The 25,342-nt window shown below is 48.7% G+C and overlaps 9 protein-coding genes across 9 annotated transcripts; 3 read left to right on the forward strand and 6 right to left on the reverse strand.

Annotated features, from left to right (window-relative positions):
* Positions 1-181: 181 nt before the first annotated feature.
* Positions 182-9,332, forward strand: ATNIH1004_006823 (Type I Polyketide synthases (Type I PKS); the record flags this gene model as incomplete). The annotated part of the gene is made up of 7 exons (XM_033571450.1): positions 182-368; positions 412-505; positions 559-1,048; positions 1,116-1,721; positions 1,946-2,323; positions 2,418-6,823; positions 6,911-9,332. The coding sequence occupies 7 exons, from the start codon at positions 182-184 to the stop codon at positions 9,330-9,332; spliced, it is 8,583 nt and encodes a 2,860-aa protein (XP_033424765.1).
* Positions 9,333-9,371: 39 nt separating this feature from the next.
* Positions 9,372-10,401, reverse strand: ATNIH1004_006824 (zinc-binding alcohol dehydrogenase family protein; the record flags this gene model as incomplete). Its single annotated transcript, XM_033571451.1, has 2 exons — positions 9,372-9,375; positions 9,404-10,401. The coding sequence occupies 2 exons, from the start codon at positions 10,399-10,401 to the stop codon at positions 9,372-9,374; spliced, it is 1,002 nt and encodes a 333-aa protein (XP_033424766.1).
* An 811-nt stretch (positions 10,402-11,212) lies between these two features.
* ATNIH1004_006825 (uncharacterized protein) lies at positions 11,213-11,726 on the reverse strand (the record flags this gene model as incomplete). Its single annotated transcript, XM_033571452.1, has 2 exons — positions 11,213-11,607; positions 11,693-11,726. The coding sequence occupies 2 exons, from the start codon at positions 11,724-11,726 to the stop codon at positions 11,213-11,215; spliced, it is 429 nt and encodes a 142-aa protein (XP_033424767.1).
* A 1,930-nt stretch (positions 11,727-13,656) lies between these two features.
* ATNIH1004_006826 (uncharacterized protein) lies at positions 13,657-14,664 on the reverse strand (the record flags this gene model as incomplete). The annotated part of the gene is made up of 1 exon (XM_033571453.1): positions 13,657-14,664. One exon carries the CDS (start codon positions 14,662-14,664, stop codon positions 13,657-13,659), a length of 1,008 nt encoding a protein of 335 aa, XP_033424768.1.
* A 537-nt stretch (positions 14,665-15,201) lies between these two features.
* On the forward strand, positions 15,202-16,473 carry ATNIH1004_006827 (uncharacterized protein; the record flags this gene model as incomplete). The annotated part of the gene is made up of 1 exon (XM_033571454.1): positions 15,202-16,473. The coding sequence occupies one exon, from the start codon at positions 15,202-15,204 to the stop codon at positions 16,471-16,473; it is 1,272 nt and encodes a 423-aa protein (XP_033424769.1).
* A 393-nt stretch (positions 16,474-16,866) lies between these two features.
* ATNIH1004_006828 (uncharacterized protein) lies at positions 16,867-17,267 on the reverse strand (the record flags this gene model as incomplete). Its single annotated transcript, XM_033571455.1, has 2 exons — positions 16,867-17,017; positions 17,062-17,267. The coding sequence occupies 2 exons, from the start codon at positions 17,265-17,267 to the stop codon at positions 16,867-16,869; spliced, it is 357 nt and encodes a 118-aa protein (XP_033424770.1).
* Positions 17,268-19,853: 2,586 nt separating this feature from the next.
* ATNIH1004_006829 (uncharacterized protein) lies at positions 19,854-20,394 on the forward strand (the record flags this gene model as incomplete). The annotated part of the gene is made up of 2 exons (XM_033571456.1): positions 19,854-19,950; positions 20,039-20,394. The coding sequence occupies 2 exons, from the start codon at positions 19,854-19,856 to the stop codon at positions 20,392-20,394; spliced, it is 453 nt and encodes a 150-aa protein (XP_033424771.1).
* Positions 20,395-20,811: 417 nt separating this feature from the next.
* On the reverse strand, positions 20,812-21,351 carry ATNIH1004_006830 (GPI anchored serine-threonine rich protein; the record flags this gene model as incomplete). Its single annotated transcript, XM_033571457.1, has 1 exon — positions 20,812-21,351. One exon carries the CDS (start codon positions 21,349-21,351, stop codon positions 20,812-20,814), a length of 540 nt encoding a protein of 179 aa, XP_033424772.1.
* Positions 21,352-22,094: 743 nt separating this feature from the next.
* Positions 22,095-24,905, reverse strand: ATNIH1004_006831 (Zn(II)2Cys6 transcription factor; the record flags this gene model as incomplete). Its single annotated transcript, XM_033571458.1, has 5 exons — positions 22,095-22,266; positions 22,318-22,604; positions 23,389-24,401; positions 24,456-24,763; positions 24,826-24,905. The coding sequence occupies 5 exons, from the start codon at positions 24,903-24,905 to the stop codon at positions 22,095-22,097; spliced, it is 1,860 nt and encodes a 619-aa protein (XP_033424773.1).
* Positions 24,906-25,342: the final 437 nt, after the last annotated feature.

The following is a 25,342-nucleotide window of genomic DNA, read 5'->3' on the forward strand; positions in this document are numbered from 1 at the left end:
TTCTTGCTGTCATACCGTCAGTATATACTTAAGCTGTGTGATTTATATGTTTGGTGTTGCACATTCTCCGTACAACGCTGCAGTTTGCCAGCAAACATAAACATACACATATACACAAATACGTAGATAAATACATAGATAAATATATATATACAGATACAGATACAGATAGATCATCAAAATGTCCATATCGCGCCAACGCCCCGGATCAGCCTGCGAGGAATGTCGCCGTCGCAAAGTCCGTTGCGATCGACGACGTCCGCAGTGTCAGGTTTGTTTCGAGACGGGGATTGAATGTAAGATCAATGCGACGAGATTACCTCGAGGGCCGCGAAAGGGACAGCTGCGGACGTTGCGGACGAGAATAGGTACGTCTCTCTCTATCCTGATAGATGAATGCTAATAATATAGCCGCCCTCGAACGCTGCCTGGCCGATCGCCAAATGCCCTTTGACGAAGAAGTCTTGCCCCGGGGGATCGTGTCTGATTTGATGCGAGCTGACCTGTATTCTATTTCCCATAAATCCTATATGATAGAGGCTAATAATTCAAATGTAGAGACCAACTATACTTCGACCGCGTTCACCCCTTCGCTCCCATCCTCCACCGATGGCGATACCTCATATGGGCGAAATCACCTCCCACAGAGGCCCAGTCTGGTCTACAATCCGCTATGTGGACGCTCGCTGCGGCGCTGTCCGCTCAGTTCCAGTCCCTACGCGATGCTCTATACGCCGAGACGCGACAGATGCTAGACGCATTGGATCTGCAGCCGCAGACGGCGGTGCTGGAACAGGCTCAGGCGTGGGTGCTCGTCTGTCTGTATGAGTATATGTATCTGTCGCCGCAGCAGGCATGGATGAGTGCTGGACGATGTGGAAGGTTGGTTCTGGCGATGCGTTTGTACGAGCTGGATGATCCTTCTCATTCGTTGGAAGTGGATTGGACGGGGAAGGAGGAGCAGAGAAGGACATTTTGGATGGCGTATACCCTGGATCGGTTGATTAGTTTTCATAATGGGCTGCCGTTTACCTTGCATGAACAGTTGGTAGGTCTGGGGATATCTCCCGAGTGCGGGTGTGAGACAGAGGAGGGAAACTAATATCATGAAGCAGATAAGCACGCGTCTCCCCTCCCCCGAGGATGACTTCCAAGTCGGTCAACCGGTGGCATCCCCGTTCCTGGGCGAGGTAATAGGGCGAGGGGATTCTCCTGGGTCATTTGGCGAGTGCATCCTTCTCGCAACTCTCTGCGGACGAGCACTTTCCCATCGCCAGAAAGTTACCGACGAACCAATACATGAACTGCACGGCGAAGACACTTGGACGCGCCATCAATGGCTGCACGAGATGCTGCGGCATCGCATCCAGGCGTTGGCGAGCTGTACACCAGTGGACTCGATGCTAGTTTTTGCACGACTAGTGGCGCAGACAATGGTCTTGTATCTGCACAACGTGCTAGAATCAACAACCTGGAAAACAAGCGAGCACCTGCTAGGAATGATCGAGTACGAACGACTGTGTATCCTGGCGGCGCACGAGGTAGTCCATCTAGTGCAGATACAGGGACAGCTTGGATATTTCAAGGTTCATCCACTCACTCCAATCCCCCTGACGATGTGTACCGAGTTCTTCACGGCCCATGGATATCTGGACTGTGCGTTTGACGGCATGTTACGCGAGCTGGTGGAGTGTCTGCAGGATCTGGAACGAGTCCGACATGTAACCGGAGTATAGATATGCCTGTTGCACAGAATTAAAGCTTACCATCCCTATTCTATATATATACCTATATATATATAGATACAAATATGTTTATGTAGCTATGTATTATAATGCGTAAAATGGACGTCTTCCTCTTCGGCTGCCAGTGTCTCTCTTTTACAAGGGATGACTTTCTTCATCTACGCGCCGTCGTCCTCGACGATCATGGCTGGGCCTTACAGGTACTGGCTGAACTGCCTGTTTACTATCATCTTGCAGCACAGTCCCTTCCCCAGTTAAACGACATCCCTGGATATCAGCAGTTGGTCCAGCTGCACGAGCGGTTCCGCAGTGGAGATCTCGCTGAGCAGACGTTTCCCCCACCGTATATCCAGCTGGCGCCGCTGTTGATGTTGACGCATTTCACGCAGTATGCGCAGTACAAAAGGTGGACGAAGACCGAGCCAGTTGAAAATGTTGGGTTCTGTATTGGATTGTTGAGTGCTGTTGTCGCCTCGCTTGACGAGGAGTATGTCGCCGTTGCGGTGCGACTGGCGATGATTTTGGGGGCGTTGGGAGACGCGCAGCAGATGAACGAGGAGTATACCTCGTTAGCAACGGTATTGAAGGAGAACCAGGATTTATCCAGTGTACTGGCGGATTACGAGGTATCAATCCATATCCATATTATATGGAATGAAGCTAATAGGATAGTCCACCATCACGGTATACTACGATATCAACCGCATCACAATCACTACTCCGCGTCGCCATCTGTCTCCCCTTCAGAACGCCCTGGAATCCGTCGGATGCACCTGCACACCTGTCGACTTCAATGGACGATACCACTGGCCGGGACATCGTGATACAGTTCAGACCCTGATATCCCTCTGCGACGCCGTCGCTGCGCTACAACTACCCGACGCATCGCACCTAATCCAACCCACGCGGACAAACAAGGGAGATATAGTACAGACATCCGGACCTCTGCATCATCTCGTCATACAGTCGATCCTGGCTGAGCCCTGCCACTGGTATGATACGTTCTCGGCCGTGCATACCACCCATCTGTGCACAGGAAAAGTCATCGAGTTCGGACCTGAACGCTGCGTCCCACCAAGTTTTTTTCGAACACTGCGCAATCGAATAATCCACTTCGCAGATCTCAACCTGGACGCGTTATCCCGTCTCTCCCCCCTTCATTCCACTCCCCGTGTATACGACGACGACATCGCAATAGTCGGCATGTCCTGTCGAGTGGCAGGAGCGGACTCGCTCGAAGAATTCTGGCACCTCCTCTGCAGCGGCCAATCTCAACACAAACCCCTTCCTCACGAGAGATATATCAATTTCGAAACCCCCTGGCGTCCCGATGCGGTGCAGAAAAAGTGGTACGGAAATTTCATCCGCGACATCGACGCATTCGACCATCGATTTTTCAAAAAGGTCCCGCGCGAAGCGATGTCGCTTGATCCGCAGCAACGATTAATTCTGCAAGTTGCATATCAAGCCCTCGAACAATCGGGATACTTCCAGAGTGCAGAGCTAGAGCCAGAGAAGAAAGTAGGCTGCTACATTGCCTCCTGCACGGTGGACTACGAAAATAACGTGAACTGTCATCCTGCTTCTGCGTACGCAGCGACAGGGCTCCTGAGGAGTTTCATGGCTGGAAAATTGAGTCACTACTTCGGATGGAGGGGACCTGCGTTCTGTATTGATAGTGCATGTAGTGGATCGGCGGTGGCGTTGCATCATGCCTGTCAGGCTGTGATACGAGGTGAGTGCCGAATGGCGTTGGTGGGAGGTGCGAATGCGATTATGAGTCCCCTAGCGTATGATAATCTGGCGGGGGCGTCGTTTGTCAGTCCGACGGGGCCGTGTAAGCCGTTCGATGAGACGGCAGATGGTTATTGTCGTGGGGAGGGGTTCGCTGCGATTGTTATCAAGAGGATGAGAGATGCTATGGCGGCTGGGGATGTGGTTCTGGGGACGATTGCCGCGACGGCCGTCGAGCAGAACGATAACTGTACGCCGATTGTGGTGCCGGATGCGACGTCGCTGGCGGGCTTGTTTGATAAAGTGATGCGCAAGGCGAGGCTAAGTCCCAGGGATATCTCTGTCGTTGAGGCTCATGGAACCGGTACACAGGCAGGTGATCCAGCGGAATACAGCAGTGTGAAACAGACATTAGGCAGCGCGCACAGAAAGGAGAAGTCGCTGGCCCTCGGATCTGTCAAGGGACTGGTCGGTCATACAGAGGGCGTATCCGGATTGATTGCGCTCGTCAAGGTGGTGTTGATGATCAATAAAGGCTGGATTCCACCACAGCCGAACTTTCACTCGCTGAATCCGCTCATCCAGGCGGACGAGGGAATTGAAATCGTGACTGCGTTGAAGCCTTGGACGGTCCCTTACCGAGCAGCTCTGATAAATAATTACGGTGCTTCGGGGTCTAATGCATCTATGGTTCTGACACAAGCACCGCTGGCAGAAGAAAACGGCAAGGATATCAAAGGTATGGACACAGCTATCCAGCCTGTCCGATTCTGCGCGCTAGACGAGCATCGCATTCGGGACTACGCTGGACGACTCGTCGAGTATATTCACTCGAACGAGATCTCCCTAGGCCAGGTGGCATTCCATCTCTCGCGACAGTCGAATCCAATGCTTGATCGACATGCAGTATTCGCATGTCTCACGCTGAACGAACTAGAAAACCGATTGACAACTATAATCTCCGGTGACGAGACGTGTCTAGTACGGAAGAAGCCTGCCCGGCCGGTGATTCTCTGTTTTGGAGGCCAGATATCCACATCTATCGGATTAGACCGGTCTATTTACGACATACCTCTGTACCGACGACATCTCGACGAGTGCGATGCTATCGTTCAGTCTCTCGGATATGATAGTCTCTACCCGGGGATATTCCAACATACAACTGCAGACCCCGTGCAGTTGCAGACGCAACTATTCTCACTGCAGTATGCATGCGCAAGATCATGGATGGACTCCGGACTGCCTGTGACAGCAGTGGTAGGTCACAGTTTCGGCGAATTAACTGCGCTATGCATATCAGGGGCGCTGAGTCTAAGCGAAGCCATGAGAATGGTAGCACATCGTGCGGTCCTGATCAGAGGTAAATGGGACGACGATCCCGGGGGAATGCTGGCGGTCGAGGGAAGTGAAGAAGAAATCAACCGGATTATTCAGGATGAAGATGTCTCCATAGCCTGTTACAACGCAGCACGAAGTTTCACACTCGCGGGTCCATCACTAGCAATTGACCGAGTACAGCAGCGTTTATCCGGACATCGGGTCAAGCGATTGAACGTAACCCACGCATTTCACTGTCGTCTGGTCGACGGTCTGCTTCCATCCTTAGCAGAGCTATCCTCGGGATTAGCCCTGCAGCAACCGAGTATCCATCTCGAATGCGCGACGCAGCATTCCTCGAGCATGACGAATACCTTCGTGGCGGACCATCTACGAGGTCCAGTATACTTCCACCAGGCAGTGCAACGTCTCAGTCAGAGATACGGAGACTGCGTATGGCTCGAAGCAGGATCCAATTCCAGCGTGGCAGTTATGGCCAGTAAAGCTGTCGATACAGCTACAGGACACTACTTCGAAAGCGTCAACATCACTCATTCCCAGGCCATGAATTCCCTAGCAGATACAACTATCCGACTATGGAAAGAAGGCATCTCCGTCCGATACTGGGGCCATCATCCACAAACAGTACGCTATCCACCATTATTCCTCCCACCATATCAGTTCGAGAAATCACGACACTGGATGGAGAATAAAAAACTTCCTTCTGTCCCTATCCCTCAAGAACAAGAGGAAGTATACGCCTTCCTGGGATATCAAGACGAGGTAGCGAAATTCCGCATCAACACGTCTCATCCTAGATACCTAGGTCCAATAAGCGGACATTTTGCAGCCGACACAGCACCGCTAGCTCCAGCGTCAGTTCTACTAGACTTGGTCATCGAAGCACTACATAGTCTCCCAGAGGGAACGGGGAAAATACCGGTAGTTGAAGACGTGACCAGCGAGACGCCATTATGTCTGGATCCATCGCGCGAAGTCTGGATAGAACTACACCCAGACAAGCAGAAAGAAACATGGACGATTCACTACCTCAGCGAGGACCTGGCAAAAGGTATCAAAACCCGTCTACTGCACTGCTCCGCCAGAATAACACTCCACACCCCCAATGATGCAATCTATGTCGCACAATTCGCCCGTTACAAACGCCTCATCTCCCACCGCACCTGTGCAGCCCTCCTCTACAACACAGAGGTAGATGACATCCTCCAAGGCAGAAACATCTACCGTGCTTTCTCAGAAATAATCAACTATTCTACCCCTTACCGAGGCGTCCATCGACTGGTCGGGAAAGACAGCCAATCTGCCGGTCGTGTCTGCAAGAAATACAACCCCGATACATGGGCCGATGCATACCTTGTTGACGCATTCAGTCAGGTTGGCGGATTCTGGGTGAACTGCATGACCGATCGTGATCCGGAGGAGATATATATTGCTAGTGGGATGGAGATGTGGATGCGGTGTCCTGCGTATGCGGATAAACATGTGGATAGGCCGGAGACGTGGGATGTATTGGGGTTTCATAGAAGGGATGAGGGTGGGTATACGAGTGATGTGTTTGTGTTTGAGCCCCAGGGGGACCTAGTGGAGGTGTTTCTGGGGTTGAGGTATTCGAGGATTCGGAAGAGGAGCTTTATTAAAATTCTACAGAGTTTTTCTTCGAAGACGTATACGCCGGATGGACAGAGGAAGACAGAGAGAGAAAACAAGGAGACGGGGGAGAAAGGGAGTGTGGAAGAGAAGGTAGAGGAGAAACCAAAAAAAGATATCAAAAAACAAGTCAAGGCTGTCGTCGCCGAGTTCTGCGCCATGAATCCTGAGGATATCCATGACGATGGAAACATGGCTGACGCTGGAGTCGACTCGCTCATGGCCATGGAACTGGCACGCGAAATGGAGGACGCTTTCCAGTGCAGTCTTCCGGCAACAGATCTCATGGAGGCAGAGACATTCCGGGATTTGGTGCAGTGTGTGCAGTCTGCCCTGGGTATTGACCATCTTGATACTCAGTCAGTTCATGAACCTGAATCTGAGCCTGAACCTGAACTTGGAGCTCAATCTCACATGGCTTCTCAACCTCAAGCTGAATCAGATAGGTCTAGCTCCAGAAATATATTAACCCCCGAGTACAGTGATACGGATCTCCACCTCTCAATGACCATTGTATTAGAATCATTCGGCGAGACCAAAGCCCTAACAGACCAATTCCTCGCAGAGAATCAATGCAGCGGACGCGTGCACGCCTTTGCACCACTTCAGCTCCAACTCTGCGTGACCCTAACCCTCGAAGCCTTTGAAGAACTGGGAGACGCCATCCGCAGCGCCCCCTCCGGCCAGCGTCTCACCCGCATCCCATTCGATCCTCAACATCGCGAGCTCGTCGAATACCTCTACAAACGTCTCGAAGAGGCACGAATCATCGACATCAACAACGACCAGCTCATCCGCACAGCCATCACATCTCCTACCCGCTCCAGCAGCGCCATCCTCGAGGAAATATCCCGCACATACCCTGAATACGCCGGCGCCAGCAAGCTCTCCTTCTACACAGGCCGCCATCTAGCCCAGGTACTTCGCGGCGAGCAAGACGGCCTACAATTAATCTTCGGCACAAAAGAAGGCCAGGACCTGGTATCCTGGATGTACGGCAACGAACCGCACAATGTAAGCGGATACAAACAGATGCTCGATTTCATCCAACGGGTGGTTCAAACAAAACGTAGCGATACCGGCCCACTAAAGATCCTAGAAATGGGCGCTGGCACCGGCGGAGGCACGAAGTGGTTTCTGCCCGGTCTAGCAAACCTCGACATCCCCGTTGAATACACCTTCACTGATATATCCCCTGGATTCGTCGCGCAGGCCCGTCGCAGATTCAAAGAGTACCCATTTATGCGATACCGGGTACATGATATCGAGCAGCCACCGGGGGAGGATCTACTCGGGACGCAACACATCGTGATAGCGAGTAATGCGGTACATGCAACGTCGAATCTGCAGACGTCGACGAGATATATTCGCCAGACATTGCGAGAGGACGGGGTGTTGTTGATGCTGGAGATGACGAGGCCTGTTTTCGCAGTGGATATTGTGTTTGGTTTGTTTCGGGGGTGGTGGGTGTTTAATGATGGACGACATCATGCTATTACGAATGAATCACGCTGGGAGGCGGATCTGCATGCTGCGGGATATGGTCATGTCGACTGGACGGATGGGCATTCGCCTGAGGTGAGTGTGCAGAGGGTCATTTTTGCTACTGCGTCAGGGGAGCAGTGTTCTCGTTTGCCGGTGGGAAAGAAGATTAGCTCCCCGAGTGGAGTTAATAATGAGGAACGGGGGAGAGTAGTAGAGGAGTATGTGCGACGTAATATCAAGGGATTTGCCCCGCCAACTGCAGGGCATGTATCTAGCGATGGATACACAGTGCTGGTTACTGGGGGCACAGGAAGTCTCGGAAGTCATCTCGTGGCGCGGTTGATGGCACATCCCTCCGTGCAGACTGTCATCTGCGTGAATCGCAAGAAGGGTGATGCATTGGAACGTCAGAAAAAAGCCCTCGAGGAGCGAGGCCTCCAGACGGAACTATCGAAACTGCGGGTTCTAGAAACCAACACGGCCGATGCCCACCTGGGACTTTCTGCGCCAGAATTCGAGCGCCTCAAACACACCGTAACGCACATCGTGCACAACGCCTGGCCCATGAACGGTGCCAAAGGAGTCTCCTCATTTGAGGGACAGTTCCAGACCATGCGAAATCTAGTGAATTTAGCGCGAGAAGCAGCCTTCGTGCATCGCGAGATCGGATTCCAGTTCATCTCATCCATCGGCACGGTGGGACGTCATCCTTTATTGTCTGATACACCAGATGTCCCAGAAGAAAAGGTTAGCATTGACTCCGTGTTATCAAACGGATACAGCGAAGCCAAATTCATCTGCGAGAGGATCCTCGACGAAACACTACATCTATATCCGGATAGATTCAAGACCATGACCATCCGACCTGGACAGATCGCCGGGTCCAGCGTCACTGGATACTGGAACCCCACTGAACATCTCCCCGCGTTGATCAAGTCCGCGCAGACGCTGAAGCTTCTCCCTGATTTGCAGGGCCTGCTGTCCTGGACTCCGGTGGACGAGGTGGCCAACGTCCTGGTTGATCTGCTTTTCACGACGGAGCCTTATCCCGTGTATCATATTGACAATCCAGTCCGTCAGTCGTGGTCGGATATGGTGTCTCTCCTGACAGAGGAGTTGAATATTCCAGCTGGGAATATCGTCCCCTTTCCGGAATGGATCCACCGAGTCAAAGCCTTCCTGGGTGGATATGAAGATAACCCAGCCCGCGTGATGGCCGACTGGTTGGATGATAACTTTGAGCGTATGTCCTGCGGAGGAGTTCTTCTGGACACATCCCGGGCACGAGAACAATCGTGTTTGGCGTCGGTGGACGCAGTCAGTCCGGACGTAACGAGGAGATATCTATCGTGGTGGAGAGAGAGAGGATTCCTCACTCCATAATATTATTAGCTTAATATCATACACTAGTTAAAAGAACCACTATCTTCTCCGCACTCACTCCTCTTTCCAACGTATCCATCGCCATCTGCAAACTCTCTAATCCCTCCCCGACGACTCTCGCCCTGGGCATGGGAACAAACACTCCTCTCTCCATCGCCTGTGTGATATATCTCTCCCAGATAGCGGGCCCAACCTCATTTCGCGCGAGGGAACCCCCCCAGATGAACTTGGCCTTGTCCTCACTGATACCAGCAGGGGGGAGTGACGCACTCGCTACGAAGGGTCTACTCCCACTGCGCTGCAGGATATCTAGACATTTCTCCACCGATCCGGGTGCAATCGCCAACGCACCACTACATTTCCGGTTTTGTAGGAAATCCACCAGGTCATCTACTGCTGAGGCAGCATGATAGTCAACGACATGGTCTGCGCCGAGCGATCTAACCAGTTCGAAGTTCTTCTCCGATGCCGTAGTCACCACTTCATAGCCAGCTGCATGCGCCAGTTGGATAGCATTGCATCCTAGACTGCTCGCACCGCCCCATATTAACACCGTCTCTTCTCTCTTCTCAATCTCAATCTCATTCTCATTCCCACCCCCTGCACTTAGAACAGGCCATCTCATCCCCAAATAATCATCCTGAAACATCCCCGACGCAACAGTCGACAACCCCAACGGCAGGACCACCGCCTGAGTATACGACATCTTCTCTGGGATCTTTGCAGTAACCACTTCTCTCATCACAACGTAATTTTGAAACCCTTGTTCTTGACGGATATTCGTCAATACACCCCCTGCGAGACCGAACACGCGATCTCCAGTTTTAAACCTCGAGATCTGCTCTCCAACAGAAACGACCTCGCCTGCGACATCAAATCCAAGAGTTATAGGGTACTCCAGATGCGGGAAGATATTTGGACTTTGTTTTTGGATCACAAGATCGACGGGGTTGATTGCGATGGCGTGGACGCGGACGATGAGTCTGTCTGGGGTGAGGGCGGGGTATGGTGCGTCGAGAATTTGGAGCTGGGAGTTGGGGGTGGGGAGGATGGCTGATTTGTTGGACATTATATGTATATGTGTGCTCTGTGTATTGGTTGGTTTGTCTTTCTCCTCTGGGTCTGACCCTATATGCAGTATTTATACCTTTATCTCCATTCAGTCCATAGGATGGATTATTTCAATGTAATACCGCTATTGGTAGTCAATCCAGATATTCGTCATATCACTTAAATATCGACCGAAGCAGCCACTTAAAAATTTTCGGGATTACGGATCGCGGTAGATTATATCAACTATTAAGTCCGTCTACCCGTCATTATTAATGCGCCCTGAAGTATTACCGAGTCCGCTCTCCGCTTCAAGTCCTATCCCCGTATGTCACGTGATGTGTTAGCCCTATGTCAGTATGTCTGTCTGTCTGGGTGGACGGAGGGTGAATGTTGTATTGCTGGAGGTATGCAAGTATGTACACCTGCTCTAGAGGAATAAATATAGGGCATAGAGCTGCATTCCCTCGTTCCTAATTAGGCATAACCCGCAGTAACGGACAGAAAATTTAGCTATACTAATAGTTACTATATAAAAATCTACCTCCTACCTATCTTAGAGGGGAAGGAATGGCAAGCTTGGGGTAAGTACCATTGGTGTAAGCTCGCAAAGGTATACTAAACTTGTAGGCTGCACATGGAGAACATGAGCTCTTGATCATAGGAATCATGGTAGCGTAAGCTCTTAACCTTGGAGTATTCTCCAGCTGTGGTATCCCTGAGACAAGTCTCATTCCAGCCAAATCAAATTTGTCTACCGAATTTGGTAGCGGAGGAATCGGAAACATTGTATCCCGCACTGTTAGAAGCAGCATTGTCGAACAAGGTCTTCAATGACTGGCCACAACTCTCATCACAGATCGAGGCTGTGTGTCGTTATTCGGTGAGTCCCGGCAGGGATGGCTAAGAAACATTTGGGCGTAGGAGTTGCACTTGATTAATTGCGTAAGGGAGATTTTGCAGACATTGGGCAGACCAGTCAATAAATTCGCATCGTCCTCTGAATCTGACGTAGAACCCCGAGAACTCGCGACTACCGATGACTGCTTCGGTCCTCCGATCCAGCAAAGACGATAAGAATCGCTGTCTTTGGCATAAGTTTGCGTTTCACTATTGGGGCTCACCATCTCAGAAATGGCTTCGGTGACCAAGCTGTAGATCCACACATCATAACTTTCCTCGATTTCGAAAGCCCAATCTTGGCAAAGATCCTTGTCCACGCAATCTAGTGAATAATCAGAGAACCAACCATAGATCTCAATAGCAGAGTCAGGTTCGGTTAAATATAATAATGTTCTGCACAAGCGTACCAGCCCCAAGGAGGTACACAGATGAAGGATCCATGATTCTCATAGAAGTCGCAGTGCCGTTTGTGAAATCGGGATCTGCTGGAAATAGGCCTGGCGTGAATGGCAACAGTGCTGCAAGAACTGGCTGAAAAAAGGGAGACACTTTTTGGATTATGCCGACCTTTCCATGGGTAAATTATAAATGAATGTCTATATATAAGTCAGAAGCAACCCATGACAGGCTTATATTCATTGCAAAGTTACTTGAGGCATAGGTATGGTCTATATTAGTTTTAATATCTTGGTGCAATTAGTGATAAAGTCAACGTAAATATATAAGCTTTGCATTAAGTAGGAATAATTTATTAGTTCTGCGATTTATACATAGTATGTTGCTAATATTAACGGTCTACGAGTATCACTAAGCTTAGCACCCACTTGGTTATTTGTTAAAGTTATTATTCGCTATAATATCGCATATTTCGTCATCCAAGTTTACTCTATTTCAGATGTATTAGTCTTGAACACTTGCTTAGATTAGAAGTTCAGCCCTTCAAGCATTAATGTGGTTGAGTACTAGTCAGGTTACAACTACTACATTGATGGAATCAATCACACTGCAAATAATCAAGTTTGATGCTATAGCCACCATATATAAATTTTTTTGATTTGCGTCCTAGGTGCTTGCAGATGTCCAATATGTGTCCACTTTCTCACAATCTCACGTCATGCGGACAACGTCAAGGGAGAATAAGTAAGCCGTGGGACAAACGTTGACCTGTCAAGGACATTGGAATAAAATCCAGGCGTGATAAATATGACTCTCACATCAGTATGTGACGAACATATATTGGATAACCTGCCGGTCACATTTCGATTAGTTTATTAATCTACTTTCTGTAGTCTGTCTACTGCCATCGTCTGTAGGTCTGTTTCTTACACTGCCTTATCAATAAACCCTTACTCATAAAACAGTATCAATGTTGAATTAATATGGATGGAACGATGTAGTGCCACAGAGGTTATCAACGAAGACATGAAGAAATAGGTTTGCCGCTTAGATGACTATAAATGGATCAATGTATTAAAATAGTGAGGATCAAGGCACATAATGTTTCTGGAAGGCTCGAAACCATGCATCATGGCTCGGACGAGCTCATGAGTTGTTCGTATTCTCGCACCCCTAAGAAAGGGTTGGGATCTGTTGTGCACGTTCGTTGTGGTGATTTTTGTGTAGCTATTAACGAGAATAACCAGAGCACACCCTGGTTAAAAAAACACCTCCTCAACGTGGAGCTGCCCAATGAATTAAGCGATTTCAAGACCCTGCTATTCATTCTGGGTCACATCAAAAGCAAGAGGGTCTCGGTTTCGTCGCATGGAAATAAAGCCACATGTAGAGGGAGCTCTGGTGAGTCTTCGTTGTGTCAGCATAGTGGATGACTACAGCGCATCGTCCGTGGCAACTTTCATAACCCTTTGAGCGCTTTCGATTTCCTTCTCGAGCTCCGATTAGAACCTCGTCCGGGACTATGACCTGCACCAGCTCCTCCCTCGGTCCTCGATAACTGGCTTGGAAGATTTCGAGAAAGTGATCGATTTCTAGTTCGCGATTGGAGACCTTGCCCTCCAGATAATCGGGTATTATTAGTGAAAGGTGTGATCTCGCTGTAACGAGTGATTAAACGCTGCTATCTGCTAAAGACGAAACACGGGCTGAGAGGTTTTGCCGACCATCTGGGACACTTGTATTGGCCAAATAAGCCTTGTTAACCTCAGCATATGTCTGAAGACAAGACTAATCCTCTGGGGATATCTCCCATGGCATATTCGTTAGATTCCTTGCATGGATTAAGATTAAAGCTTCCTGATGCTTTATTATTAGATGTAAAAACAGAATAAGAATAGATTGCCTTCAACAAACACACGAGGAACCTAACTAAAACTATGACTGTAAAACAATCTAAAAAGCTATATACTCAAAACTATCCTAGCCAGTATGTTGCATCATTTGTAATTTGCTGCAACCTCTCCCGCATGAAGTTGCCCAACGCAGGCAAAAAGTCTAATGGGATATCGTTGCCTTCAAGAAGGGCTTGTTTACCACTCGCATTTGCACTATACCGCTCGGTGAATTGCAAAACTAACTTGGCCACCTTGGAAAGCTCTCCTAATACCTGCATGGCCATGGCTTCATTTTCCGGCGCCTCCTGAGCAGCCACTCCATGATCATCCCAAAAACCTGTCTGATCCAGCACCGCTGGCGGAGATTTGTTGCGAGCGCACTTGGCGATTGTCATAGCGTGCATATCAATGATAGTCATGCAGAGGGCAGATATGAACATGCCAATTTCGGCGCGCTCAGAGCAAGGGCATATCAAAATAGTGAATAGGCGGCGAAGCGCAGCGGAGATAGCCTGCGTTGTTGTGTTGAGTAGACTGGAATCTACCGAAGATGAACGCCTGAGCTGCTCGGCGGGAATCTCCAATTCGGAGAAGAGGTCCATGGTGACCAACATGCAGTCTGGGTCGACCTTGTGCCAATGTTTTCCAGTCACATTGTATTCTGGTCGTTGCGCCCCGAGCGATACATTGTGTCGATCGGGTCTGAGATTGGCAATGGCGCTATTGCGGCCCACATCGACATGTGTAGACGATGCATTGAACCGAGAGAATAGTCTATCTCCCTCATCTACAAATCGGGTCGTCTTTACTGCCCTGGTAGAAGGAGGCTGTTCTGATTCTTTGCCATGTTTTTCTGCCGATGTAAGTTCTTTCGATCGGAACGGTCGCCCAATCCGTCGTGCAGGGCTATAGAAACATAAATATCCCAACTTTTCACACCGCGCGCACGAAGGCTTTTCTTTTGTACAGCGCACTTTAGAAGAGGAGCACTTGTCACAAGAATCCTTGAGTTTTTGAGTTTGTGAAGATGTGGGAGGTGGGCCCGCCGCAGTCGTCGTCGGCGATGACTGAGTTTGTGTGCGTTCCATATTCTGGGGTTATTGTCGATATCGTGTGGTCAAATTGAAAGATTTGCAGAGTCTCCCGTTTCATGGTCCCTGGGCTATTTGGCCCCTTATTTAATCTTTTGGCCCACGTTGAAGCTATTTGGGGAAAAGCCAAGGGAAACTGTCCGCGGGCTCAGCCTCGAGTCATAGTCTCGTTCTGTTGGTTCGTGATGCCGTCTGTTCCTGCCGCTCATAGGCAGCCAACCTGCGGGGCGTGAATGATAAAAATTAAATAGCTGGATAGAATAAGATGATGTGAATTCTGGAGGGGTCGGCAACTTTTGCTACTCCGTGAGCAAGGGAACCATAGAAATGAAGGATGGTGGGGTTCCGGCGGCTAGTTAGACGCCATTATAATTTTTCCATACTAATGCCTTAGTATCGGCCGAATCTCGTCAGTGCTCCATGTCATATATAAGGTGGGAATCTACACCTCTTTCGCTGTCTTCCACCCGTCGCGACTTTTCTTTGTTCAGCTTGGTCGCCAAGAAATCCGAGGCTTCGCGGTTGGTTGTGACCATGAGCATCCCCGTTATTGATGATGGAGATTTATACATGGATCTTTCCCCATGCACATGTTCTCGTTATCAGTGTCGCTCGCACCGCACCAAACAGTCGAACCATGCCCAACCAAGTGGCCAACTTGAGGCTCACGATTCTGATCGCGCTCCCCTGATGGAAACCTTAGATTTCTTTGATGTGCGCTACAGCGAGGATTCAGGTTCTTTTCCGGCTCCGCTTTCCGGAAATAACAGTGACTGGCAATCGATGATACCCCAATGTACGGCACCTGCGGATCCCCGGCATCCACCCATGGGGTCCGCTGCCAATAACGGTCTATTCTTAGACCCATCATTCGAGGCTCTTGATGTTGACCTGAATGTCGATCTCAGTTCTGATTTATATCAGAATTCATTCGTTGGAACCCAGCCCCTCCAGTCTAGTACAGGGTGTGGGATAAATAGCAGTTCTGATTTTTGCATGGACTATGCCCTTGGTTCTGACAATTCTGATGAACCGACGTTGGATTGTTCGGCGCTTCCTAATTATTTCCCAAACGACAACCATAACCACGCCTTCCCGTCTCTCTCTACTCCACCTATCTGCTCCGAGAGCTCACTACCACCTATAACTACGGCATCTTCTTGCCTCGATCAACATCGCCCTCCTTGCATTATCACTGCGACTCAAAGCCTCCGTTTACTCCACATCCGCCAAACCAGTTGCCTGTCTCGAAGCCAGGATGACAGTGGTCCTGAGCCACCACGCATGTCGGGCTCCGTCCTCAAACACAACAAGGATGCCGGCATGTCGGTTTGCCGCATGCTACAATGCGGATGCGCCCTTCGTCCCCAAAATCAGCTCATGTTAGCAGTAATCTGCTCTCGACTAGCGGTGTGGTATCGAGCGATGATCCGCGCATGCTTTTCCCGACGTCCTAGCAACTGCTCCAGTGGCGAGGACTGTTTCAATGACGAAACAACCTCTCCAGAGAAAGTGGTATATCAGGCTGTCACTATTGGAGATCATACCGTCGACAACCTTGCTTTAGGATGGAATATCCAGGCCCAAGTGATACTCAGAGAGCTCGAACACCTGCAGCGTCTGGTCGATACCCTTTCGGCCCGTATCCGGCAGACTGGTACCTCACGCCAAATGGGGTTAAATGCCGATGCAGACGCCCCATCTGCTAAGCTGCCAGGGATCGCACATGACCGGCTGGTGGCGCATCTGTCGAAGGGGGTTCAAGCGGCTAAAAATGATTTGATTACGGCTTGGCGAGAGCATTAGAAACTTCAACATAACGATATAAACGTCCTTTACAAGAAGCACACGAGCACAGACTGACTCCTCCGTTGTCAGAATGCTGGAAGCATTCTACCAAGCGCCAAAGCTATAATCCCAGCATATCCGATCTTCTGAATCTCATATCCCTCTTAGGAAATATAGCATACAGCCCAGGACCTGCCAATTCAAAAGCACGCCATGAATCCATCGGAACATATTTCCTTCCGAACCAACTGCCTTCTTAGATCTCCCCGAGACTCGTTCTTTATATTCTTCCTTCTTATAGACTCTATAAACTAATCTTTCCTTGGCACTTCCACGAAACTTTTATTTCGTAATCCTGCCAACATTTCCATTCGTATCGATCCAGACTGTTATTCTCATCGAATTCCAATGTCACCAAGCCCAAGCCCTCAGCATAACACCCGTGACCAGCTGTCCCCACACCTTATCCTGGCAACTCTCTCCACCAAACTGAGCCACAATTAAAGCATCCGCATCGGCAGTGGCGCTGATAATTCTCGTAAAAGTCGTAAATTTCCAGGCCCTACGCTTCGAGAAGCAGGAAGGTCAATCCATAGGTTGCGTCACGAACGCTGCGGGCATAGGCCGGAGGAGAGACTAGTGTCCTCGGTTTGTTTATGCAGGTCTGATTTGCTGATCGTGGAAGCGTTTGTCTCATGCTCAAGTGGCAAGCCGAACATCTCGTAGTCCTTGACGGCGCTGAGGAACGAAAGAACACGGAAGGTGAGGAAGATCGTGCCGAGTAGGTATGATTGTATTGGCGGGGCTGCCATGGTTGCTTATTTTTTGCCTTTCCAAGACATTGGTGGAGACTTTGGGCTTGCGAATACTGGAATAAATAAAGAGGATATATCGAAGGATCCGGATGGTTGCCGAGAAGAATGATTGTTTGCGTGGCTTATCGAGGAATATAAGCACGTTAGCTGAGCTCCGTAGAGTGAAGTGTCAAGTTAGGAAGCTGTAGGGAGATAAAGCTGGGTGAGTTAAAGCTCGGTGGACCCGACAGGGTTCGGGGCTTAGGTCGTGCCTTACTGCTCCTACTCGGCAATAATTGCGAATTAATTTACTAGTATCCTGCAACTGGTAATTAAAACCTCTGGGTTTCGGGGTGGGCTGACCGTCTTTGATCACTGGAGCTTTCTATTCAAAGGAAAGGCTATTTCAATCTTTCTAAATAATATAATATTATCTTTTGGTAAGTCCTCCGTCACCTATATCTCATTGGCGTTAACAATCTAAGCCGTAGGCACAATTTTTGATAGCCTCGGTGTTAAGTCCCTTCCACTTAGATCCAATCGTATTCAACAGTGCAACGCCTGTTGTTGAGTCGGCCACTGCAAACAACACATTGAGCCTAGCCATGTAGGCAATCAAGATTCTAGACGTCTGCTCAGCGCTAAGCCCTTGCGAAGATCTGTGGCACCTGCCACCATAATTAATTCACGATTGACGGAAGGAGCAGACATGGCTACATTTATGAGCATTTGGTTAAGGTAGACTGGGCGGCCGAAATACACATACATAGATGCGCCGATAGTTTGGAAGAATGTAAATTTCTGAGTTAGTCCCACATGAAAGAAAACTCACTGCAAAATTGTGACCTAAGAATAATTAGCTTACACAAAATAATAGCGTCACTTCTGGCAGGTCCTTGGTGCTCGAGGTCGCCTGTCCAATGCTCGAGCATTGGCATCTGGAATGCGAGACCGTAACCAATACTAGCCAAATCTAGAAGCCTATCCATTTTTCGCTGGAAGTGCCGATGTCCAGAGTATGGATCTGGCCTGCAGCAATCACGGCAATTGTACAACCCACAACCTAAATAGGAGTCGCAAGACCAATGGCCGCGATGACACCGCCAGAGGTAATAGTAGCCACCATGACAGCGAGAAAGAGAGGCAAGCCTTGCACGCCGGACTGCACGGGACTCGCCTATTCGACACTCTGGGAGTAAATGGGCAGGTAGTAGATGAGGATGTAGTAAGTACCGATAAAGAAGAATCAGTACATACATAACACAGATATGTATGCTGCTTGATCGATCGGCTAGGGACGATCACGCGGTCATCCTGGAAGTATTCCCACACCGTGAAGGCTGCAAATATCAGCACAAATCCGACCAATACACAGTTAACAAGATGGGGATTCCACGCATTATTCTGGCCGCAGTATTGCAAGGCTGGATGTGGCAAATAATTCCGCCCATGCCCATTGCATTGCGACACCGAGGGGGTCTATTTGCAACATCTTCTCGCCGAAAAGAATATCGGCTAGCTCACCAGCAGCTGGGTTCTTAAAAAAGAAGGAAAAAAAAAGGATAATCAGAGCTGATAGGCCACCCATGGCATTGATATTGAAACATCATCTCCATGAGACACTGCCACTGAAAGCACCGATGACGGACGCAATACCGTAAGATGCGCCGTGATACCGATGAACATAAGTCCTTTCCGGGGGATATCCCGGGATGATGTAGCGCCAGATGAGCAGAATCAAGGCTTGGAAAGTAGGCGCCACACCGCAAATGAGAGAGCCGGCCTCGAAGAAGATGAATGCCTCAAGGAAAGAGAACTTGAGTGAGAAGAATTTGTGGATCTTTCCCCTCACTTGACTGAAATCTACCCAGAGTCATGAAGAACGCGGATCCATACCAAGCGACGTCGTCGAGGCTGTTAAACTGATCTGTAATGCGTGGGACGGCGGTAGCGACAATTGTCTGGGATAACGATTAGGGTGATATTTCTGCTATTATAGACAAATACTTACCATGTCAGCAAACGTAGGAACATGCCAATTACCAAGACAATGACGATGAACAACATTCGAAACCCGTCAAACAATGGAGCAAATATACAACGCGATGAAGAACGTTCAGAAAAGATATCCTCTTATAGAACGGACATGAAGGCTGGTTAAACGATGGATTTAACGGGACTTGGTGGGACATTTAATTAGGGCCCGAGACGAGAAGTATCGCGTTCCGTTTTGATGCTTGACAATACGTCGCAAGAGGAAGTATACTCGGACTCCGATAATATTACCCGATGCGGTTAGCGCCATGCCAGCATTCAGGAGTAAACAAGATGACAAGGACACGCCTTACCTATTGATCAGCTCTCTAATAATTTATGATCGTCTCAGGTTGTCCAAGAGTCTTGCATTCCAATAGGCCCAAAATTGCATTAGCGATGTTCTTTATTCCAGCGTTGAGCTGCATCTAGCAGGTCGGAGTCCGAGAACCCACATTAGGTTAGATAGAGAGATGTTAAAACAGTGGCATGTTCCCAGAAAAAAACTTCTTTCTTCTTCTTCTAATCCTTTCCGATCTAAAATTTATTTCCATTGTTTTCATTACCGCCATGTCCTCTTCACTGAACCCTCTCCCCATTGCGGTCTGCGCCCTGGATGACCAGATCGGCAGGCCGGTGTCCGAGCTGCTGCGCCCTGACATCGAAGGTTTGTTCTGCATCTATATAGTTTTTCTGTTTTATTTTCCTCCAAATACCTATGAAATGAGTTCTGATTCCTAACAAATTTCCAACAGTGGTCCACTTCATCCAGAGCCTTGAGGCCGCTCAACAAGAGATCCCCCACCTTCTCGCCGGCAACGACCCCCAGTCCCCACAGGTCAACAACGTTGGTTCCCACAACTATCGTCCGGTGCGGTCAGTCATTTTCGGTCGCGGGTTCGACCTCAAGGACGTCGAGGAGCTCCGCAAAAATGTCGCCGGCATTGCCCCGGAGCCCGTGATCTGGATAGCGGGTGACCCCAACCGCAAGCTGCCTCCCGGTACTCAGCCGCCTCCCAACTACCCCCAGATCGTCGCGGCCGTTGCGTCGAACTTGTTGAACACTTGGATTGAGAAGGGTGCGGCGGAGGATGAGGTAGTCTTGTATTAGTCACTTCATAGAAAGCTATATATCGAGCAGTCGCTAATTAGATTCATTTGTCGGCCATACTTTTGGGGTTTCCATTACTCAGATACTTTGCATAGCTATTTTTGAAAAGACAAAGATGAGACTCATAACTGTCTCTGCATGAGAAAGTAAGGGTTTCAATGTTCAATATATGGGACAAATGGCGAAGATTCGGAGAATCCCCATAAGCTAAAATCGGCCTTTCATACTAATTTACTCGTAATTAGCTAAATTAGCAGTAGATTTTTGATTCCACCTTTATATGGCAATAGAAGTGATACATAGAACTAAGCCTCAGACAAGATTCATAGCCAGGTGAGTCTTCACGTCCCTACACAGCTACACACCGGCATGGTGGAAGGTACTCCAACAGCACCGGCGTTATAGGCCAGCACATGCTTAGAGCAAAGCAGCTCCCCCCGCAATCAGACCAGCCACAGCACCGAACTTAATGTTCAGTGTCGAGGCACCCCCAGTGTGGAGAGGGGTAGAAGGCGAGGCGCTAGTGGAGCCAGAGCCGCCAGGAGTGGACGATGGAGTCGAACTTGATGAGGTGGACGAAGGAATCAACGATCGAGAAGTCGATGTGGAAGAGGTAGTCTCCTCCGCGCTTGAGGTGCTCGTCAACGTTTGGGGGATGGTATTTGTCGCGGTGATCGTGTTGGTATAAGTGCCCGTCAATGTTCCAGAGCTGATACCTCCTCCTCCAGAGCAGGTCTCGCCAATAGGACAGCAGCCTTCATCAGTGCAGTAGGTACCTGGCTCGCAGCCGCCTTGAAGGACAGGGCAGCAGGTATAATTGATGGGAATGCAACCACTGTGGCAAGTTTTGTAGCCAGTGTGGTCCTCACAAGTGGAAATCTGACGGGCAACGATGGCATCGATGTTGCCAGCAAGGACAACAGATGCCATCAGAGTTGTAGCAATGAGTTTGTACATGGCAATAGATTGTCAAGGAATGAAGGATAAATCAAGCTGTCTTAACCGAAGGAGAATAGGATAGATGGAAGAATATCAGGACTGAAAGCAATCTGCGGCGTGAAGATGAGTTGAAATATGGTGGACAGGTTATATGGGAGGCATTAAAGAATTCTATCCCTGAGCGCTTTGAGCCCCAGGGCGGGGTAGGATTCGATGGAGACAGAGGAAAGTCATATTTCATATGAGAATAATAACGATCTGCGGTAGCATGCATGAATACGAGCCAACTGCTGGGCTACTGGACGAGGCTGTAACATCACTCTCTCTTGTCGATTATACTACCTCACTCCCTTTGGGAATGATAGACCTTGTAAACTCGAGATACTCCTCTTTCACCGCACCGCACAGCATTTGATTATCTGGTTTGTTGCTACAGTCTGCATATACGAAGGCAGCCGCGTCAGTGTATCTTCTAACTTGCTATGGAAGCTCGTACTATTAGTCAATCCTTGTCCACATAATTAATCACAGAAGTCTAATAAGCTCCCACGACATGAGGAATTAGTGGTGCTGACGTTGGTTGTATAGATATAGTAGAGAGGAAAACAAACAACAAACATTTATAGTTTTAAAATTTACCATTGGCAAGCGTTGCGAGAAGAAAAGGATGCGGTTCCCTGTCTACCTGGAGTCCAAGTTCCTCTTTGCATGGTGCAGAGCGGAAACCTCCTGACGGTAAGATGGACACTCTCGGAATAATATTATAGGGCCACGGGCTGAATTACTGGTGCAGGAAGTCTATGTACTGTTTGCGGAATATGCTGGCCATAGTCGTAAGCCATGGGGCAGGCTGAGAAGATCTTGACCGGTGTCAGAGCGTAACCGGGTATAGAGTCTGGCGGGGGATTGAGGCGGACCCGGAACGATAGCTCTCTGGACAGCAACCTTAGTCTGATGCCTAACTTGGAAAAATAGGAAGCGAACTTTGAGTCAGTCACGACGCAAGGGTAGTATGTAATTATCAAGCCCTCCGACTTCACCTCGTCCAGATCCGACCTGCGGTCCCTGGATGTCGAGTCGGGAATCCAGATCTCAGCCGGATAAGTGCCATTTTTGCTGAATCGCCATCGCGGAGGGTCCTCAGTGTCCAATGCGTTTGACAGTTCGATATTGCTGGATTTGGTAGTGATGTTTTCTGCAAAACAGGCTTGTCGGTCATAAATAAACCTGGCTGGAGCGACTTCGGCAGTGTCTAGTTCAACACCAGAGAACTTTTTACAGGATAGTGAACAAAGCTTTTATCTGATATGGGTTAATGTCCATTCTGATCTGTGTAGTTATTGAGAGTCCTTCCGCTGTATTTATGATTTTATTCACCCGTGAAGTTGCCTTAGTGCAGGGGAAGACCTAGTCTGCGACATCCTTTTGGGGGTCTTGCAGTGGGATAATGCAACTGATTGAGAAGGAAAACAATAACGGAGAGAAGACATGTCCAATAGAAGGCTGGTCTAAGACGACGTTGGTGAAAGTGAGGAGGGGATTGGTGCGTGTATCTAGCATTGGTACCAAAAATTCAAATGCGATCTTGCTATTTTTCTTCTTTAAATTTGTTCTCTTATCCTTGTCTTCTGTGTTCTGGTTTTTACTTTGTGAGCTCAGATGGTAGATTTTCAGACTTCAGACACATACATGTCTAATAACTAGTTTGTCCAGGAAATATAGTTGAAAATTAATCTCCGAAGGGATCACGGTTACGCTCTATGTGATCTTCTCTTGTACGGGCCCGAAAGCCGTCACAAACTTAGACTCACCTGAATGACTCCTCTTTGGGGAGCCCCCAAGATGATAAAATGTGCCAAATGTTCCCCGTATCCTAGCCACAAGTCCTACACCGCCGTCGTCGTCTGTCATTTTCATCCTCGAAGCTCCTTAACCATCGTAAATGTGTCTGTCTAGGATGATCCCAATAGCCATTGCTAAGAAAAATCTTCGCTATGTCAAGAGAAGTCGACAACCTTGACTATCAATAATATCTTGCCAATCAACGTTATTCACTTGACTGTTTTGCTCGGCACGACGATTCCAGACTTCCTCCAGCACCCCTAAGGCTCGCGAGATGTTTTGAAAGTTGCGTTTTTCCAGCATCAGCCGCAGTCTGAAACGTACCACGTCGACTTCAGTCTCGCCTATCGCTTCACCTCCTGCCAAGAAAAGAGGAAATAAGAGGGCAGATTCGGATATTTCATGTAACGGTATTTTCGCTAGATGTCGCAGAGTATTTGAAACTTCCGATCTTATTTTGGAATCCAGATCAAGCAGCATATCTTGTAGTGTTGAACATATGTATAGTCTCACGAAGCTCCGCATCCGCCGATACAGATAAATTAGAGCCGCGCTGCGATATGCATATGCCAGGCCTGTTAGGGCCGGGTTTATACTAGAATGGCACCGCCAGGATTTGAGTCTCCATTCGATTTCGAATGGTTCCAGGTTTGTACCCCTCTCGAGCAAGATATCACCGCCGATAATACTAATGGGATCAAGATGACTGATCTCCGATATGAACATTAAAATCTCTGACGCAACACCAAGGTACGTGTCGATAACGTCCGTAATATCATGAAGGTAAGTGCCACGGAGCAGAGGTTTCGTTCCCAGGGTGACACTACCGAGAATATCGTGATACGCAAAGTTGCGTAGAACCCATCTGCCTTCTGGGCTGCCTTTAAAAGCATCAGGTCCAGATATCATCCCCTTACCGGTTCCAGTTTGGACCCTTGCAGCCAGTATGATATTTTTGGCTCCAACGAGGTGGTTGTACCATTCGGTATGGTTTCCAAGGCACACTTCAGAGGTCAGCAGGACTAGACAAGTGGCAGCATTTGTCTCATGGCTGGGTATATTATCCGGTGCGGAGGAGATAGCTTTCACTAATTCACATAGCGCAGTGGATCGAGCTTCAAGTGCTGTGACCCTGTAACAGCCATCCATCCCGGATAAATGACCAGACGCCCAGGCGACCATGGCACCTGCTAGGGCTGGAGATTCCATCGCCATTGGGAGGAATTCTTCAGATTTGGTTAGCCAGAGGATATCTTGGGGCTATTTTCGAGGCGTCTAACCGGAGAGAAATGAGTTGTATTTGCGACTCACTGTCAAGAGCTCTGCCAAAACTTTGATGTAGTATTTCATGGCGTACCGTCTCCTTGATGATGTTTCTATGTTCTGGGTACCCGGAAGCCAGTCATAGTGAAAGGTGTCGAGCATATGAGCATGAGAAATAGAGGTTACATCTAGCTCACTTCCTGTTCTATCAACAAAAGTGTTTGTAGAAGGCACAACTTGACGCCTGGTTTCTCGTACGCACTCCAGGTTGAGTCGAATACACGCGCCACAGGCGGGAAATGTGTTCTCCGTACACTTTTTGCGCCTGGATTCTTATTAGCCAGATTGTACGAAAATACACTGGTAGAATAGATAGCGGCAAGTTACCTGTAGCGGCAAGTGAGGCATCCGGTCCTATCATGTTTGGAGCTTTTTCTCTTTTTGACATTTTGCGATGTCGGAGGCATGATTCACGAGTGGCTCTAAGAGAATTTTAAAGACGCTGGGCAGATTTTATATATGTGGTGAGATAAATATCACCGAGGTAGTGTTATAAATGGTGGTGTCTGATCACAGTCGCGGGGTTTCTTCACAGGATCGGTCCTAACTAGTAACTACTGACTAATGTGAACAATAAAGGCAAGACTGCGGAATTACAAAATTCCTTGGTTAAACGGCCGATGCTTGTCATTAGTATTTTGCTTAGTTACCCCGAATTTAGTGACAATTTTGCACCCATTCAGGATCCGACCTTCTAGTATTCGTGGTAACATGCCCTATGGTTTTGGCAGTGTTGGTTTTTTAAATAATGCACAAGACTAGTTCAAAACTGACGTTACGTTCACTTAATACTAAAACATAACATTTACAGGAACATATATGAGCTGACTGTTTATACCTGAAA

The sequence above is a fragment of the Aspergillus tanneri genome (genome assembly GCF_003426965.1).
Source record: "Aspergillus tanneri strain NIH1004 chromosome Unknown AapTan_7_pilon_pilon_pilon, whole genome shotgun sequence".
In the NCBI taxonomy this organism is placed as follows: domain Eukaryota; kingdom Fungi; phylum Ascomycota; class Eurotiomycetes; order Eurotiales; family Aspergillaceae; genus Aspergillus; species Aspergillus tanneri.